Source organism: Erpetoichthys calabaricus, chromosome 11, assembly GCF_900747795.2.
Source record: "Erpetoichthys calabaricus chromosome 11, fErpCal1.3, whole genome shotgun sequence".
Lineage (NCBI taxonomy): Eukaryota > Metazoa > Chordata > Cladistia > Polypteriformes > Polypteridae > Erpetoichthys > Erpetoichthys calabaricus.
In genome coordinates this window covers 158,287,233-158,306,149 of record NC_041404.2, presented here as the reverse complement: position 1 = coordinate 158,306,149, position 18,917 = coordinate 158,287,233, and the positions used below count along the sequence as shown (strand labels likewise).

The window sequence follows — 18,917 nt, the reverse complement described above, 5'->3', positions numbered from 1 at the left end:
ATGTGCTACCACAGATATCAAACATGAGGCATTGTCGACATGAACTCCTTCCCCACATGAAAGGAATGTCAGAGTTGGCTTCCTGCTGGACATTTGCACCTTCTCATTGTAAATGCACTCCCAAGAGTCACAACTATAAGATTGAAACATTTGACATATGCTCACTGATCCTTTCCCCTAGTGTATTAGCTGGGACATTTCGCCACTGTATGGTTAGCCACAGATGCTTACCATATTATTTTGCTATCAAAGAAACACCTTACAAAAGGCATCTTAGAAAATCCAGAAGGCATACTGAGTTGGATGTAACAGGTGCGAATGCAGAACTAGTAGTCGATACTGCCGGTCAGAATGCTTTGGTGTTATGCATGGAATAAGAGCACCAAGTTACAAGACTTGTCACTGCTTCTGTTTCATAAGCAGCAGCAGAACTCAGGATCTCAAGGCCTCAGTTTAGCACATTTATTGAAATCCTTGCTAATCTTGACGAAAGCAAATGCAACCTCGGAAAACCTTGCAGTTATTCATGCTGGAAGAATGCATGACATTCATATTTTTCACATTCCCCATGTTTTTGTTTTTTTATTTGGACTTTTTGTCCCCCTTGATATCTATCTAGCTGATTTTGATGTCTATATCCTACTATATTCTGTACATTAAAAAGAATAACGCCAAACACATGTCTTTTTTTGGTTTATTTTCTTCATATTGTATTATATACTATATATATTTTTAAGAAGTAAAATATCAAACACTGTACGGGACAAATTCTGAATATCACAAGTATTAAATGTGGTAGCAATATAAAACACAAACTTTAATCATTTATTTTATCTACAATGAAGTGTCATTGTGCCGATCGGTTTTACTACTGCTTAGTACTAACCAGAATTCCTACTGAGAAAAGTGGATCAAAAGGTCTCTATTCCCATTATTCCAAAAATACTTTCTTGTGCAAAAATGATGTGCAGTGCAATACGACTCTCCTTTCTGCACTTAGACAAATAAATTAATAATATGTTGTTTGGGTGCGAGTACTCCCATCAGCAATGAGTTCATTTCTCACAGCTGGCAAAAACATCTTTCTTCTCTGTGTGAATCCTTTAGTGGTGGTTCTAATAGAAATGTCTTAAATGTGCTAGTTAGGAGTCTTTACAGTGCAGAACAGATTAGCTGTATGTGCAGTATTAAGCCATGTAAATTGTAAACCATTTGTGTATGCAAACTATGCTTGGGTAAATGTTTAGTTGCCTCTGGTATCCTGGCCTCTTGCAAGCACTGACTTAATCACACTGAGATTTCAAACAGTGGATAGCATGGATTTAAGTCATTTGACCCAACTAACAGTGTATAGGAGACATTACTCTTCATTGATTAACATGATGCCCCAATATGCACTAAAGAAAGGGGACTATTACAAGTGAATGAACAAGTAGTACAAGGAGTCAGTAATAAAGAGGAGTATCACCTCAATGAAACAGAATGTAAATAGAGGTATTTGTTTTAAAAAATGAGAGGGTTTATAATAATTCAATGAATAAAATGTAACATTAAGATTCAACATAGAAGAGGGAGTATTACAATTCAGCTGATAAAGTAAGTATTAATATTCATCATATGTAAGAGGATAAGGTTATCAAGTTTATAGAATGATAAAGGGCATTTCTTTTTACGTAACAGAAGGTAAACATCCATTGAGTTCAATATTTATTGTTCCCCACTGTCCTTTCCTAACTTTGACTTGGGAACAAATAAACGCATTCATTTAAAGAGGAATGTTCCAGTCAACACTCTCCCCCATCACCAGATGAAAGAGACCGATCTAGCTTAAATGATGATTCTAAAGACAATTTCCTTAAACCCTTTCAAATAAGTGAGTTGCAAGAAAGTGAACTACCAGTATTATGACAGACAGAAGAGTACCAAATATGGCCCCAGGCTCCAAGTTGGCAGAAAATCCAAAAAAAAAAAAATCTTGTATTACCCAGATGAAGCCTCATTACTTTTTGAAAGCTCACTTGCTTCGGTGAATGACATACCAATTCTTTGTTGTACAAAGCAGACCTTTGCTTAAAAAGCATGTTTAAAGAATCAAAATGCTTCAAACAGAAATATCCACCCTTCCATCCATTTTCTAAACCCACTTATCCAGAGTAGAGTGGCAGGGAAGCTGGAGCCTGTCCCAGAGGGCATCTGGCACAAAGCAGGAGCAATCTTCAGACAGGGCACCAGCTCATTGCAGGGTGAATACACACAGACACACACACACACAAACATCAGGGTCCAATTTAGAATCGCCAGTCCACCTAACCTGCATGTTTTTGGACCTCGAGGAGAAACCTGAGCACCCAGAAGAAACCCACAAAGAGAAAATTCTTTATAGAAGATCTTACATGTGTAGTACTAGATCTGTTGTTTTTGTGTTGTACAAAAACTACCAGTTGTGTAGTATGTGCTTTGCATAACCTCACAGCTGGCACACCTGGTACTGAATGATTGCTAAAGAAAAATAGTATACTACAGTTTCAGAAGACTTTCAAATGCTAAAGCTAAACTATAAACTTTGATTAAGCAATCTGCAAAAATTCAGCCAGTGTGCAAATTGCCAACCTAAGAAGATTTCAGTGTTGCAACAAGGGAATGACAGAATTCTTTGACAACTGCAGCCTAACCTAACAACAATACAGCCTCCAAATAATAAACTTGACTATTTTTTTTAAGTTAGTATGTTAAAAAAGTGAATGCAGTTTTTTCTTGCTACACATTAAATTAAATGTCTTCTATTCACACTGTCAGAGAGCTGAATTATCCAATTAGTCATCTTCCTTCCCAGGTTGAGTGTGAGCCTGGTCTGTGCACATATCAGCAAATGAAATAATCTCACAATAGTACATGTTTATGAATGGGCACACACATATAAGTAGTATTTTTATACACATATTAAAAGCTGGGTTAAGATCAGTTTTCATTAATTAAGATCAGAGGTAGGTAGCTGAGAATCCCCCAAAGTGAAAACCATTATCAGCATCAGGAGGGTACAGAAACAAAAGCAGCCACCAATGAAAGTCATGCACGGTCAGGCAATGAACAGCATAGATTATGGATGCTATTCACAACCACAAAATGCTTGTTTTGTAGCTCTTTAACTTGGCACAACATTTGTAAGCATTAAAAAATGACTCATAAAACATAAATTCAATTAAGTAAAGGTGCAAATACACTTTTATAAATCAAGACAATGAGAGTTTACAGGCAAGATCCTAGAAGAACTGGGGTGTCTGAGAGGATAATGGAAACACATCCACTGTAAATGCAACTGTCATGTATACCTCTTATTTATTTGGAGATCACTCATTGAAGGTCACAAACGGGGGCATGTTTGTCCAAGGAAGGCACATTCACACATGAGGTGACATAGGGGTTAAAGGTCATGAACAGAGAGTTATTTCACTTTCCATTTTGATTTAGACCCAGCTGAATGTAGAGACAAGAGTTGGTACATTCATTGAAAAATACTGCCCTTATTTTCTCTATACTTCTCTTCTTATCAATAATAAAATATGTGCTGTTAACCTCTGCTTCTGGGCACTGGTCATGGTGATAGTCAGGCTGATTTAATTGATAGGTATACTGTATACGCAAACCCAACCATAAATTGGATTAGCCATATTTGATATTGTTATGTTAAGTTACATATGTTCACACAATGAATATTGTTCTTTAATAGGAGTCATTTTGGGCACAACTTCAACAATAAATGGTATGTCTTTAGTAGGGTATTCAAGGTATAATGCAAAAAATGCAGGGTGGGTGCTGCTGTATGAAACATTGCACCAAGCCACTATAACTGAGAAGTAAGCTGTCTGCAAAACATCATACTTATCTTTCTGTGTGCAACAGCTGCAAAATGCAAACAACAAATATATATTCATCTTCTCTACTGTAAATTTATTATTTGTATTTTGCAGATGTTTTATTATATATATTACAACAAAAATATGTTATAATAAATCTCTTTGTGTGCATACATACTTAAATCAGTACTCTTATTACCTCAGTATTTGCTGGTAACAGACTGGCAGCATTGCTATACATAAGATTTCCTTCTTTTATTAAGAGCATCCTCATTTTGATTATTTACAGGTAACCAAGGCATGAAATGGTGGTACAAATGAAGGCCTCCTGATATTGACTTCCTCCTTAATATACAACAGATATGGTAATGTAAAGTCTTTCAATACAACACAATATATGCATAATACAAAGTTTCAAAATGTCACCAGGTCTGTTTATATCCAAGTTGTACAAATCAAAAGAGATCAACCTGATGAACATAATTTGAAGGGTACTACTGTGGTCTCCTTGAACATGAGGTCACACTTTAGTTACACATAGTTGGCTCTCTATGTGCAAATTAGAATGACCTGCAGCTCCTGGATGGACATGACACAGAAAGACAGAGCCCGTGAGGTGGACACATCCCAATTCAAAGTATAATTTTCTATACTGCCAGGGTCAGGTTCAGTATAAAATCTGTAGACCTTTCAAGTAAATACAAAATCAATTTTCTGTGCTAGCTAGAAGCTAGATAGGTAGATAGAACTAAGACATGAAACAAAACAACCATCTCTACACACAAGCAGAGGAGCTTTTCGTCTCACTCTCTCCATTCCTGGATCTATAACATAATCAGCAGACAGAACAGGGTTATGGGCACCACCTAGCCTACCTAGTGCATAAATACCTGGACAAAGATGGATTTACAACCAACATAATGCACTTGTACAGAAGTCATTGCACAACAGCCTAGAAACATGGTAAACCATCAGCGACTGGCCACATTAAGAAGTTAACTTCACGTGAAACTTGCAGTTATCCGCCAAAGACATATTTACTGTGCTACAGACAGGTCAAATGAAGGTTTCTGTGGTCTTGCTTGACCTTTGGCCTTTTAGTAGGTTGGCAGTTGGTATCCCTTGGGGTTGGTGCCTAGATTCTCAGTAAACGGAGGACTCTGGTAGGTGTCCCTGGTCTCAATGCCGCTTCCTGTTGGATAGCCAGGGTAGGGTTCAACATTGGGATTGCCATTGAGGTGATCCGTGGCAAATAGGGACATGTCAGTGCCCAGCCGGTATCTCTGCAGTGCCTTTAGGGTCATGCCAGCCTTCAGAAGGGTAAACATAATTAGTAAAGCACAGTTTGAAAAATGACAACAGGTGAGACACATAGCTCACTTACTGTATATGAAGACTATTGCTTGTACTACTTTTACTAATTTTGTTCTTTTTTTTTTTGTAGAAATTAGTTTTTCAAGAAGTAACTGAATTTCTCTGAAATTAGGATGATCTTGCATGAGGCCCCATGCATAGAAAGAATTTTACTTACTAAAATTGAATCACTGTAGTTAATCCATTTATGAGCAATAAGCTGCATTGAAAATGAATTCATATAAGATTCAAATATTCACAAAAAATCTGTATAAACATAAATCAGCTATGTGGCAGCTTTTGTGTCATCTTAGGAGTTGTAAAGATTATTACATGCAGTCAGACAATAAAAAACAGTTTAAATGTCTTAATAACCATGAACAATATTACAATAGTGTGTGGGATATGGCCGGCCGTTCATCCCGGCCAATACCCCCATGCCGCCAGATGGAGCTCCCCTGGCAACATGGAGGTGCCCCGAATTCTAGCAGGGCATCCTGGACATTGGAGTTTTCCTTCACAGCCCTGCTGGATACCATGGGGTCGCCAGAGGATGCTGCAGGGAGGCATAGGGATTTTTATTTGCACTATAACCCGGAAGTACGTCCTAGTCACAGGGACAGAAGAAATGACGTACTTCCGGGATGAAGACAAGGAGTTTTTCACCTGACCCGGAAGTGTTAAAAATCTCATGGACTGAGGGATCAGAAACACTTCCAGGTCAAGGACTATAAAAGGATTATGGGAGATCCCAGCAGTGAGCCGAGTTGGGAGGAAGGGTGACTGAGCTGCTGGGAGTGGAGGATTGATTATTGGTTATTTGATTGTGTATTGTTGTATTGGAGTATTGTGGAGTGGAGGGTGCTTTGTGCACATAGTTATTATAAACTAAATAATTATTGGACTTTTATCTGGTGTCTGACGTGGTGTCTGAGGGTTCAAGGGGACGACAGTGCCCCCTATCTGTCACAAGTGTTACAATATTAAAAAAAATAATCCAGACAAGAAAAGAGATGAAAATAAGAAATGAATGTTAAAATGTTAGGGTTACATGCTTTTGGTCTTCTAGATGTTGGTTATACACACAAGTTAGAGCAGCAAGCAGAAATCAACCCATCAGTCATTGTTTATTTCATATGTAGTCCAGGATCGGTTCATGCTTTGTACTTAGTACTGCCAGAATGTCCCCAACCCACAACAATGAACCAAAATGTACCCATCCTCAAATGTGCTAATTTCAGTAATGCATTTGGGAGGTTGTCAGCTATCCTGCTAGCACTACGCATAAAATAGGACTCAAGGCCAGATGGGACATCAACCTAACACAGGGTTCACTCAGCCTCACATACTGGGCCAGTTTAATGTCACAAATAAATGTAGCATATATGTTTCTTGGATGTGAGAGAAAACTCATGCTGACATCATCTAGGCCTGGGATACAAACCCAGGATTCTGTCACTATAAGGACATTCCTGAGTTTGTTACGAGTTGGCAGTATAACCTGTAATGTGCAACTTCCCTTGAACAGGAAGAGAAAAAATATAACAGCTATCAGAAAATGCTAGTTACTCCAAATGGTACATATACTATTACTGCTCTGTAAGCAAATAATTATTAATAAAAACAAGGCCATGAAATATTGTGGATTATAGAAACATAACAGAACATCCTCTTAGTCAAATTTAGGGTCACATGGGGAAGCATTCTATCCCAGCAACACTGGGGGCATAAGACAGGAATCAGCTGTGGACGGCTAATTATTGAAATGTATTAATACTAAATATTTTACTTTCTACAGATGAAAGTTGTGGAAAGTTACCATTTTGGACAAAAACAAAATAAAATATATGGATTTAAATATAGATGGAAAATATACTGTAACATAATTATTATAGAGGCTATTTAAAACATAGTGCATATTTATGGATGTTTCCACGTGGTGAGTGATAGATTTCAAACTTTTGTGTAAGTAAGAATGACATCTGTGTACTGGTCATATTTATAATAAAAGTATCAGAAATAAGCCATGTCCCAGTTAACATAGTAAGTAGGGCTATATTCTGTTCCACTGCAAATTAAGCAGGTATGCCACTTGCAGAGAAACATTCATTTTTAAATGTTTAACTGCTGATCCTTTGCAAATATGCTTTATTTGAGTTGGATATTAAACATTTTGGGTCTTGGTTCAAACAGGTTAGTCTTTGTGTCATGTTAAATTCTCTAAATCTACAGAATTTTTCTGAGTTAGTTTTAACAGACAGGCTATACTTGGGTAGCAGTGACAGGAGGAGGGAACAGGCGCTGACTGTCTTCCACAAAGGCTAAATGTTTAAATCTGTCCAAGTTAAAGAGACTTAGATACCCCTGGAACAGAAAACAATATCCATCATTAACAACAAATGCATATAGACTTACTTTGCTAGAAATTCAGAAAATAACAAACCTACTTAGCTAAAACATCATTGCAAATGTATAAATATTCCTCTTCATAACCAGAAAGATGCCAGTGATGTAATAATGGGGCTAATGATTTATCCCAAGTTTTTGAAATTATAAAAGGCATTAATCAGTTTTTCAAATGTTATACTTTTTCATTGTTAAAAAAATACAGACCTTTTTCCCAGAAAGCAAATCTCAGTATGAAATATTGTAAAATGTGAAATCAGGTAGTGCAAATTTTCAAAAGAAACTGTTTTGTTTTTTTCAAAAAATGTCCTCCCAGGAAGCAGTATTGGGTTCAAGGAAGGAGTCCATTTATGATGCGCTACCAATCCATTACTCGGCATACTCAGGCACAAACCAGCTCTCTTGTATACTGAGCAGATGATAGTTCATGACAAGTAGCAAACAACATAAAAAAAGTAAAATATCTAGAAAAAATGGACTTTGCTAAGTTCCCTTCTTTCTTGTTAGAATTTGCATGTAGGTTTGACCATTGTTGCATCCATACATTTTCTTAAGCCATCCAACTATCTATCCATTATCAAAACTATTTACTCCAATGCCCATTAAGCAGAATTGAGCACAAGAACGGGAACAAAACCCAAAGACAGTGCACTAACACACACTCATTAGGCCAGTATAGATTTATCACTCACACTGAACTTCATGTCTGTGGGATATGGGAGAAAACCAGAGTACCTGGACTCAAAATTCACATAGACTTGCAGAAGATGTGAAAACTGGAGTTTGGGAGTATCACAGGCAAAACGTCACTGGCAACAAGAAGAAGAGAGAGTGCTTACTTAAGGTTTCGCTAATACTTTCTATTCTGCCCTGGTTCATATTTTTCTGGGGATGCTCCTTATAATATTATATAAATACACACAGATTCATTTTTTGTAATTATGTTTAACATGTGAATCTGTTAAACAGCCAAAATGCCACTTTCCTCACAGATAACAGTGATATCAACAAAGAAGATTTTCTTTAGCTCGCCCAGTTTGATTAGTCTAAGAGACTAAGACCACAAAGGCTTGTGTTTGATCATGGGCAGGTGCTGGTAGTACCCCTTAACCTCAGCTGCTCTGCCTCTATAGTATACTGTACAATACAACATTCCCATATATATAGTGGGCCTCCTAAACAGAACAACAGAGAATGAAGTATATACTACAACAGTTTGATCAAAACGCTGTGCAGCTGCATTTTATGTTCAAGTGAAACCAGAAACCCTAATTTTCCATGAGACCAACTGTGTCAAACCCTCTAGGATGAAGCATAAAAAATAATAACCAACTACTTAAGAACATTTATGTTAGGTAGAATGCCCAATAGGGGCTGGGCAGTCTTTTGGCCTTGGAACCCCTGTAGATTCTGTGTTTTTCTTCTCCTCTGCCAATTGATCTTATCATTGGACTCATCTTTAAAGACTTAAAAAATAATTTTATATATAAGGACTCTACTTCTCTATTAATGATATAACTATTTTATTTAAGTGTGTATTGATTTGTTTTTATATTGTTTATTCATTATTATTCTTATCTAATTTGAATGTTTTCTTTTCTTGTAACTATTTCTTTGACATCTTGTAAAGCACTTCAAGCAACATACTGTGTATGAAAATGTAGAATAAAAATAAATGCTGCTGTTGTTACTAGATGACTGTAGCTCAGTGCAAAAGTTTAGACAGAAGACAGTACACATGTGTTTTATGCAGAGAGCTGTTTTAAAGATATGACTTTTCAAGAGCTGCTCTCAGCAATGGTGTACAGTGACACCATTGATCACTAGAGGGAGCACTAACCTGCTACTCTTCAAGCACAAAGGGTCAATACTGATCTCCATCCATCCATTATCATACCCGCTATATCCGTCTGCTGGAGCCAACACTGGGCGCAAGGCAGGAACAAATCCTGGGCAGGGCGCCAACCTACCGCAGGACACACCCACACACCAGGGACAATTTAGGATCGCCAATGCACCTAACCTGCATGTCTTTGGACTGTGGGAGGAAACCGGAGGAAACCCACGCAGACACAGGGAGAACATGCAAACTCCACACAGGGAGGACCCGGGAAGCGAACCCACTTCTCCTTACTGTGAGGCATCAGCGCTACCACTGTGCCACCGTGCCGCCCAATACTGATCTCATGGTCTTAAAATTTATTTCAAATCTTGGCCCAAAATTAATCCCGTGACGGGTTTAAAGGCCACTCTGTACCACAGAGGTAGGTTTGGAAAGGAAAAGACTCTCGGGTGGGAAGATGTACAAGTCATGATGTAAAAAGAAAAAATTAGAGGTTTTATTGTTGTTCAGAGAAAAGACCTGGAAAGGAAGGCTCAGTTGTACACCTGCATTTCTTTTTTTATTGTATATAACCATTTTTTGTTTATTTATTATTATGCCTTGTGTGTGTTTTGGTTTAAAAATATTATTCAACTGTTCTGACAGAGGGATGGTTCCTGGCTTGTGCCTGGTGCTGCCTGATGAGTTTGGCCCCCACCAGCTGAGCTGGATTAGTTTGATTAAGAATAGATTGTATGCTTGGTGTGTGTGTGTGTGTGTGTGTGTGTGTCCTGCGGTGGGTTGGTTCCTGCCTTGCGCCCTGTTTTGGCTGGTATTGGCTCCAGCAGACCCCCGTGACCCTATGTTCGGATTCAGTGGGTTGGAAAATGGATGGATGGATGATTGATGGATAATTTCAGAAAGTCTCGGTTTCCTTGGTATTGTTATTGGAGTGGGTGAACTCCTATTACCATGCACATAAAAATATTATACTGGATTATAACTGGTGCTTTAGTGCCTCAGTAATTGTTAACTAAATAAGCTTGATGGACTGACATTTTCTTTTTATGTTTTATTGGCCGGTTCCCAAAAGGCAATAGTTCAATTCATCCATGAGGAAGCTAGAGAATGACACATTCTGGGAAGCATTAATTTATAAAACTAAAAAGAATGACAATAGTAAGGAACAAAAATGCAGGAAAGAGAATACTTACCCAAGACAGAATGGAGAAGAAGCAGAAGGCAATGGCAGCTCGGGCAGCATCTGCCCCCTGATTCAGAACAAGTCCTTCTGAAGATGTACGCTGCCACTGGTTGGCCAAAAAGCAGAATCCTACAAACCACAGGAATGTCCAGAAACCTACAAGTAATCATAAAATAATCTATCCTTAACCATGAGCAGAGAAGTGTAAGTCAGCATGTCTGCCTTTCAAGACATTGGTAACTATGGTGTGACAAATAATATTCTGCCCTTTGTTCATAGATGAGAACTCTGAAGGAGGCTGTGACACCCTCACTTCCTCTCTTGTGCTATTATAACAGCTTTCCACAATCAAAGTGAACAGCAGGGGCTGCCTGGGATGGCCCAACATTGCTGTGTAGCATCTGCCACCAAGGGGGAACCACCATTAAAAGCTGTCAAAAAGAGCACAGAGGTTAAAAGTGGGGTGTGAAGCACATAGTGAAGATTGCTGCTGTGACTTCAACCCAGGAGCAAAAAAGACACGTGTGCTTGATTTTAATTACTGGCAGTATAATGCCCTTTAGTCTCTGAACTGATGCCCAGGCATACAGAGTCAACTACCTCTGTCTCTGAATCATTTCAAGGAGAAATGTAGTTGTACTCCTAGTTAAGCACGATGAGAATGACATGCTAAAACAAGGGGTGCTACAGAGCAGGGCATTCACAAGACCTTTCCTAAGCAGTAATTTAGCAGGAAAATCTCCATTTCACTTTTTCAAATGTTTTGATTTGCAAATATTATACAAGAAATGACTTTCAGGACAGGGATGTGCTGTACACAGTTCTATTTAGTTAACAGATGCAGTGCATGTGGGACTATTGGTTATTAAAATGCAGTCTCTTTTTAAAGGCAGCCATCATCCTAAATTCTTGTTCACAGAGATCTGTGCTTCACTTAGCATCAATATCTACATGTCATTGGGATGTCAAAGGCAGCCTAAATACCTGGTGGAGAAGTGGAAGAATGTAAAAGCTACTGACTGTTAGTGACAAAAGCTGAGAATTGAATCCATGTTCCTGGGGAAGTGTGCCACCCAGCTTGTGGTTAAAGTAAAATGTTTCACTAAAATGTACATCATATACTGACTAGGAGTTCTCTTTGTCATTCACAGAATCCACTGCCTTCATCCATGTCAGGATGTCGCTGGGCTCTGCCCCCAGACATTTGCTTTATCTGCATATGTGCCTCCTCTCTGCATATTGGCTCCTCCTATCATGTCTTTTTGCCATACAGCCTTAGTCAGGCACTGGTCACATGGTAGGAGGTGCCAGAAGTTGGAAGAGGACACTTGGGAGAGGCTCTTTGTTGTAGCATTGGGCATCCAGCCTCTATAAAAGCCTTTATGTCCTTTGTGATTTTTATTTTTGGCTTGTACTTTTTTGGATACCTTTGCTGCTCCTGTATGTGTTCGGCCACCTGCTTACAAATTTTTCGTTCTTCTTCTGGACCACAGCGTTAATTAGTAAATTACTGTGGTTTTGATTTTAGCCATTTGTTATTCTTCACATATCAGCTCATACAGAATTGGGTTTATACTGACAGACACATGTTATAGAATACTGTGCCACTTTGCAGTCTTTTGGTTTGATGTTTCTTGGACATCTGGTTGTCATTTTCCTAAAATACTAACTAGTAATCTCAGGTATGAAAGACACCACACTGCCCACCTTCTCTGTATTATAAAGGTTTGCTGAAGTCTTATTAATTCAAGTACAGGATGCAATGGTTAGCACAGCTGCCATATAGCTTTGGAGATTTGGGTTCAATTCCCAGTCACTATTCTAACTGGGTCTTCTACAGAGTCCTTCATGTTTGCTACCATATTAACATCTTTTGTTAATGAGTTCAAAAATGAGATACTTGCTCTTAGTAAAGGATAACTGCCAAAAAAATTAGAGCTTACCTGAAAATCCTAGCTCCAGGAGGACAGCTTTTTTTCTGTCTTTTACACTGCTGATTTGGGGAAAGTATATGTCCAGGGCTAAAAACATCATGGAAGCAAAAAATGCAATGACGCCAATTGTGATGCCGTAGTTGCAGGCGTCCTCATTCTTGTTGAACACACAGTGGAGTACTTCGCTACCACTGTTAACATAGCCCTCATTGACTATGGAGCCAAAAACCACTATTGAGAAAATCTGTAAGAAAGAAGAGGCCATGGTCATACTGTCTCAAAGTGCTCTTCAAAATAGTTTAAAACATTACAGCATAAATGATTCAGGCAGGATGCCACAATGTAGGCAGAAGTTTAAATTTAGTTTATATTATGCCTCCTACAGTCAATGTCAATCTATTAAAATAAAAAAGGAATACATTAATATGAAAAAAGAGTAAGTTCTGGATGGAGTTCATAGCCTCCAACTTTATAAAGGGTCTTTCCTTGGCCTCCAGCTTTATATAAGGTCATTCTATATTGCCGATATATCAGCCAGATTGCATTAAATGAATCAACTAACACATACAGAAAAGCAGATAAGTAGAAGTTGGCTAGATCTAGATAAATGCAATGCCTTTCAATGTGAGCATCTTACAAGAAAAATTGCATTAGTATATTACAGCATAATGTGAAACAATGTGCACTGAAAAGAATTCAGTGCTGTGCCTCCACCGTGCTTTGCTTAATCCTTTTTTATAATGTCTTCCACTATGAGAATTTAATTAGACATGAGATTTGAGAATTTCCAGGAAGGACAGTGGTTGATGACTTTTTTATGTCAAACACTGTGGCAGTCTCTCTCAGTCATGGACAGTGTGAAATCTAAATTGGTAATGTCATGTTTTTTTCGTATAGGTTGTACTGGCATTGACCACCCTGCTTTCACTCACACCAGCTGGCCAGTTCTTTTAATTCACACAGAGGTGTTGTTTTTGTTCAATTAGACAGCAATGTGGAGCTCCTGCGTGAGATTCTGATCCTGCAGAGGTTAGTGTGGCTAACGTTTGCATGAAGAAGCTGCCCACAACTCCCCCACCCAACTTTTCTATTCCCTTTTTGATCACTTGGTTGGAAACATCTATTCTGTTACTTAGTATTCCGATTCCAAAAAAGAATTCCAATTGTTATTAAATTTACTTTCAAAAGGGAAAAGCCTGACAGAACTAAGGGAAGCGACACTTTGGTGGTACATCTAATTCATTTCAGCATCACTCTTCCACCAGACCAAAGGCTCAGGGAGAATTTAATTAAGTAAATCCAGTTCTGTCCTTTGCCTAAGTAAATGAGATACATTAACCTCCATTCCATTAGGCTCCTTGGATGTCAAGTGGTTGTGAGCATCATAAACCCACCATATCCCCGAATGTCTGACTTCTCTTATGGCAAAAAAATCAGAATATTAGCCAGTACCAAAATAATTCAAATTGCAACACAAACATTTCAGGGATGTGATATTAAGAAAATCTTAATTTCATTTAAGGCTTTACAATGTAATTAAAATGACCAGTTGTTTAAATGCACACCCCTAGTGAAAGAGCTACCTTTTATGTGTCATGTATTTTTGGAATGTCCACACAAAAATTCTATATGCAAGTTTATAGTTATGATGGAGACATATATTTCTTGCAAAGTTTAAGGCATTTTGCCGAAATCATCCGAATTAATATCTGCAAATAGATTAGATTTGTGTTCCTTTTTAGATAGATATACAGTATAGCAAATCTGAAGTAAGATCCCTGCAGGACCCTGGATGACCTAATGAATAGTACTCTTTAACAGAGAGACAATCATACTTAAAACTTAATTCCCACTTTTGCTCTTAGTGCAGGGTCACGCAAGCATTTCCCACTTGGTGGGCGGCACGGTGGCGCAGTGGGTAGCGCTGCTGCCTCGCAGTTAGGGGACCTGCCTTGTGCCCGGTGTTGGCTGGGATTGGCTCCAGCAGACCCCCGTGACCCTGTGTTCGGATTCAGCAGGTTGGAAAATGGATGATTTCGTAGCTTGGATAATACATCTTGGTGAACTTGGCGTGTGGACATGAGAAACGGTTTACGTCTGATGAAAAACAACAACAACAACATTTATTTCTATAGCACATTTTCATACAAAAAGTAGCTCAAAGTGCTTTACATAATGAAGAAAAGAAAAATAACAGACAAAATACAAAATTAAAATAAGACAACATTAGTTAACATAGAAAAGGAGTAAGGTCCGATGGCCAGGGTGGACAGAAAAAACAAACAAAAAACTCCAGAAGGCTGGAGAAAAAAAATAAAATCTGTAGGAGTTCCAGGCCACGAGACCGCCCAGTCCCCTCTGGGCATTCTACCTAACATAAATGAAATAGTCCTCTTTGTAGTTAGGGTTCTGTTGCAGTGCAAGATTCACATCAATAACTCGTGCGGGTAGGTCCCCTCCTGATAGATAGATAGATAGATAGATATGGGGCTATATACAACTAGATAGATAGATAGATAGATAGATAGATAGATAGATAGATAGATAGCATTACTTTGTTTTTTCTTTGGGCATTACCACGATATTCAGAATGAAAAAATACGTTTTGCTGTTCACCAATTGACTATTGAAACGTTTTACGTTGCAGGGCTGAAGCTATTACATCTTATCGTGACCCAAACAAAATGGTAGGCTACAAGGCATCCACCGAGATCCTCATTGGCCTGCTTTCCATTATTTAATATCTATTCCTATATTTTCTAAATCGCTTGTCTTAGTCAGGATCGCGGCGAGCGAATGAATATCTTAACATTACTTGGCGCGAGCTGGGAACTAAACCTGGACCATATAGCTTACTGTTGTTGTTATTATTATTATCATTGTAGGATTGTGCTACATTATGATTACATACTACGTCGCTATAATTATGAAAAATCAAATGAAACAGCAGCAAGCTCGCAGGAATCAAACAGACAAGCCCGACAGAAAATCTTGTATGATGTAGATACCGGATTTATGTCCGTTTCAGTGGTGAATGAAATGTCACATTGAATATATTTAAACACAAAAGGATTGTTGCTTGTGAGTAAAGACTGGTCTAATGACATAAAACGTCACAATATGCGTATAAAAATATATTGGCTCTGTGCTAATTTTGGATATGGGAATCTGTAAGATGACGTAAATGAGACCAGCATCTTTGCTTTCATGGCAACGGGAGGAGAAGAAAAAAAAAGTGGTTCAGTGGCGTTTCACCGCGGAGGTGACAATGTTGCGCAGGTCGCAGCTTTTCGTACAGCCTGCTGGGTCATTAAGCAGCCATGACGGTCTTTCTGTGTGAGGCTCTGGAGTGGTGGAATTTGCCAAGTATTCCCATGGGGTTCTCATCAACGTTTTTCCGAGTCGAGTTAATATTGAATAAATGCGTTACAAATATAGAAAATGCTCTTCATGCGTTTGCCCTGAAATAAAGAAAGACACGGAAATGTAGACATGCACCGTCAGAGACACACTCGCTCACTTGCCTACATGGCCATCTGTTCATCTGCACTCATGTAGCACTGCGCACATTTCTTTCAGAGAAGATTTTCTTTTGAAATATCTGAATTTGTCATTTCACAGTGCGGGTTAGCAAAATGGATGGGATTTCCCGGTAAGTAGTAGGCTAAGCGTATTTTCGAGAATATTTACATCTGAATTAGAATAAACTGCAATTAAAAATTTTCCCGACAATTACCAATTTCCCACTTTAACAGCTGCGTGCGAGATAGCGTTTTTCTTTTTTTAATACGTATGTGTGTTTAATTAGCTCTCTTTGTTTTTAAAATTAGCATATAACAACTGAAAATAAATGAAACCTTCTCATAAATAGTGAGCGGTCATTCGAACTATTGCCCATCAGACGCGAACTCGGAACATCACTTCTGCTGTGGAATAGACAGAGACGGGAGCGGACTTAGCAGGGTCGTTTGCTAGCATAAGTGATCCCAGAAGTTGTTTGATGCCCCACGGTTAGTGCTGATGAGGTGCGCCCTAACCTACACATAGAAGAGGACTGAAGAAGAACGAGGAGAGCAAAACAGATTCTTACAGGAAACCGAAAAGGCCAGAAATGGCCCTGCCACCTGGTATGGGACTGCCTCCTTTTAACGTTTTCAAAACATTAGGAGTCGCAGTCGGGATCGCACAGAAGCCACTTCAAGTACAGTCCAAGAAGGCAAATCTCTATGACCCAAGCCCCATATAAAATCGAGAGAAGTCAAACCCCTCAGTGCCAGTATCACCAACAAAAGCAATAAAAGCACAGAGGGTCAGAAGTGAACTCAGTATCTGAAGCCAAAACACATTGCAACTAGCATATTGTTAAAATAATAAATAATAATTCTAAACATAAACTCAGCATACAAAGATATGCTGACTGGTTAAGAAGTTTACTGTACTTTAGGTGACAATAAAGGCTCTGTACACATAGAATTCTTTGTTGCCCCTGGGAGCTGCATTCAAATGCCAGGCAGTTCACTTTCACAAATAAGCACATGGTTAGGGCATCAAGGGAAGGAGGCCACCACACAAATTTTCCATTGCCAGATTCACCATGGACCATATAGTGCAAAACTGCAAAATAAACCTTATTTTCCATCTTACTGTAAGTTTTGTTTCATGTCAAAAAATAAAATTTTATATTATGGTATATTGTTTATATTTTGAATTAGATATATATGGGGGCACCAAAATCTTTTAAGTGCTTAAGGCCTGTAATGGTCTTCATCTGCCCCTGCACTCCCCCTGTGTTCACAAGGGATCTCCTCATTTTGTCTTAATTTCTTCACACTTTACATCAAATGGTTACTGTGGGTCAAAACTGAGGTCAGTGAACATGGGCATGTGTGTGAGTACAGTATATCCTATCAAGGGTCTGTAGAACCAGTTCATAAAAGAAAGAGGTACAGAAATTGATGGGACTGCAAGATGGTCCAGTAATTGACTCTGTTGCCTCATAGCTCAAGGAGTCTGGGTTCAATTCCATTTCTGATATCTGTATGTCTGGATGTTTTATAATCTTTCCTTATTCTTTGTGAGTTACCAGAATTAGCAGTTCAACCTATAGACCAAGTGGTTACACTTGCAGCACTGCATGCTGCCATGACCCAGATGCTGCAGGGATAGGCTCCAGATTCTGCTACACTTAACTAGATTGTGAGGGTTCAGTTAGGCATGAATTTAAGTAAATTATTCTTTCTTTCAACATACCTTGTAAACACTTTCTGATCAACTGCAGGTAAAGCGCACCCACAAAGCTGGCAATTAGGAGCTCATAGTAATCCCAAACTTTTCAGTAAAAAGTGAGTGGGTGTACCCCATGGAGTTGCGGCCAGTCCAAGGTTAGTTCCTTCCTCTCTTCTGTCCTTTGGTGCTCTGTTACCCGTAAAGTGAATTAAATGGTTCCAAGAAATAGATGGGTGGTAAAATACTGTGCATTAGTGCCCTTCCATGCCCAGCTTCCTTTCAAAATGAGGCAGTACGATTAAGTAGGACATATAAAATAACAAATCATTTTTTATTTATAAAATAATTTTCAGATTAATTCAAGTTAACTTTCATTTTTCAGGTATGTGAAATTGAAATTAAGATATCCCAAAATATGTTCCTTTAAAACTGAAAATGCATTTAAGATACCATTAAAAATAAACTTATTATTAGGTATCTGTAATTCATTTTATGATATACCATACCATACCATTTTTATTTGTTAAGCGCTTAAAAACACAGCATTACAACTGACCGAAGCGCTGTACAGTTAAAACAAGCAAGACTAAAAGCAAAATATTAAAAACAAACATTAAGAGAGAATTAAAACAGAGACACTAAAAAACAGGTCAGGGGACCCAATAAAACAGAGAAATAGCAAAAAGCAAGTGGGAATAAGACAGGTTAAGAATTAAAAGCCAATGTGAAGAAGTGAGTTTTTAGGTTTGATTTGAATGTGGTGACTGAAGCGGCCTGCCTAACCACTAAAGGTAAGGAGTTCCAGAGCCTGGGTGCACCGACGGAAAAAGCTCTTTCACCACAAACTTTAAAACGTGCCTTGGGAACGGTTAGGAGCAGCTGATCTGCGGATCTAAGAACACGAGGGGGATTGTGACGATGGAGCAAGACACTCAAGTAGGCAGGGGCTAGACCATTTAGTGCCTTATAGGTTAAGAGGAGTATCTTAAAATCAATTCTGAAGCTAACCGGCAGCCAGTGTAGGGTTTTTAAATCGGTGTAATGTGTTGGCTTCTGCTGCTTCCAGTTAAAAGTCTTGCAGCCGCATTTTGAACCAATTGGAGTCTCGAAAGAGTGGC

General features: G+C 38.6%; 1 protein-coding gene across 1 annotated transcript in view; it reads right to left on the bottom strand.

Moving 5' to 3' along the window:
* Positions 1-3,540: 3,540 nt before the first annotated feature.
* syngr3a (synaptogyrin 3a) overlaps positions 3,541-18,917 on the bottom strand; it is a 30,371-nt gene continuing 14,994 nt past the window's right edge. Inside the window, exons 2-4 of the mRNA XM_028814436.2 lie at positions 12,583-12,817; positions 10,650-10,795; positions 3,541-5,164 (exon numbers count right to left, since the gene is read on the bottom strand). Coding sequence (XP_028670269.1) covers positions 4,952-5,164; positions 10,650-10,795; positions 12,583-12,817 — 594 coding nt within the window. The 3' untranslated portion in view covers positions 3,541-4,951. The remainder of the gene's footprint in view (positions 5,165-10,649; positions 10,796-12,582; positions 12,818-18,917) is intronic.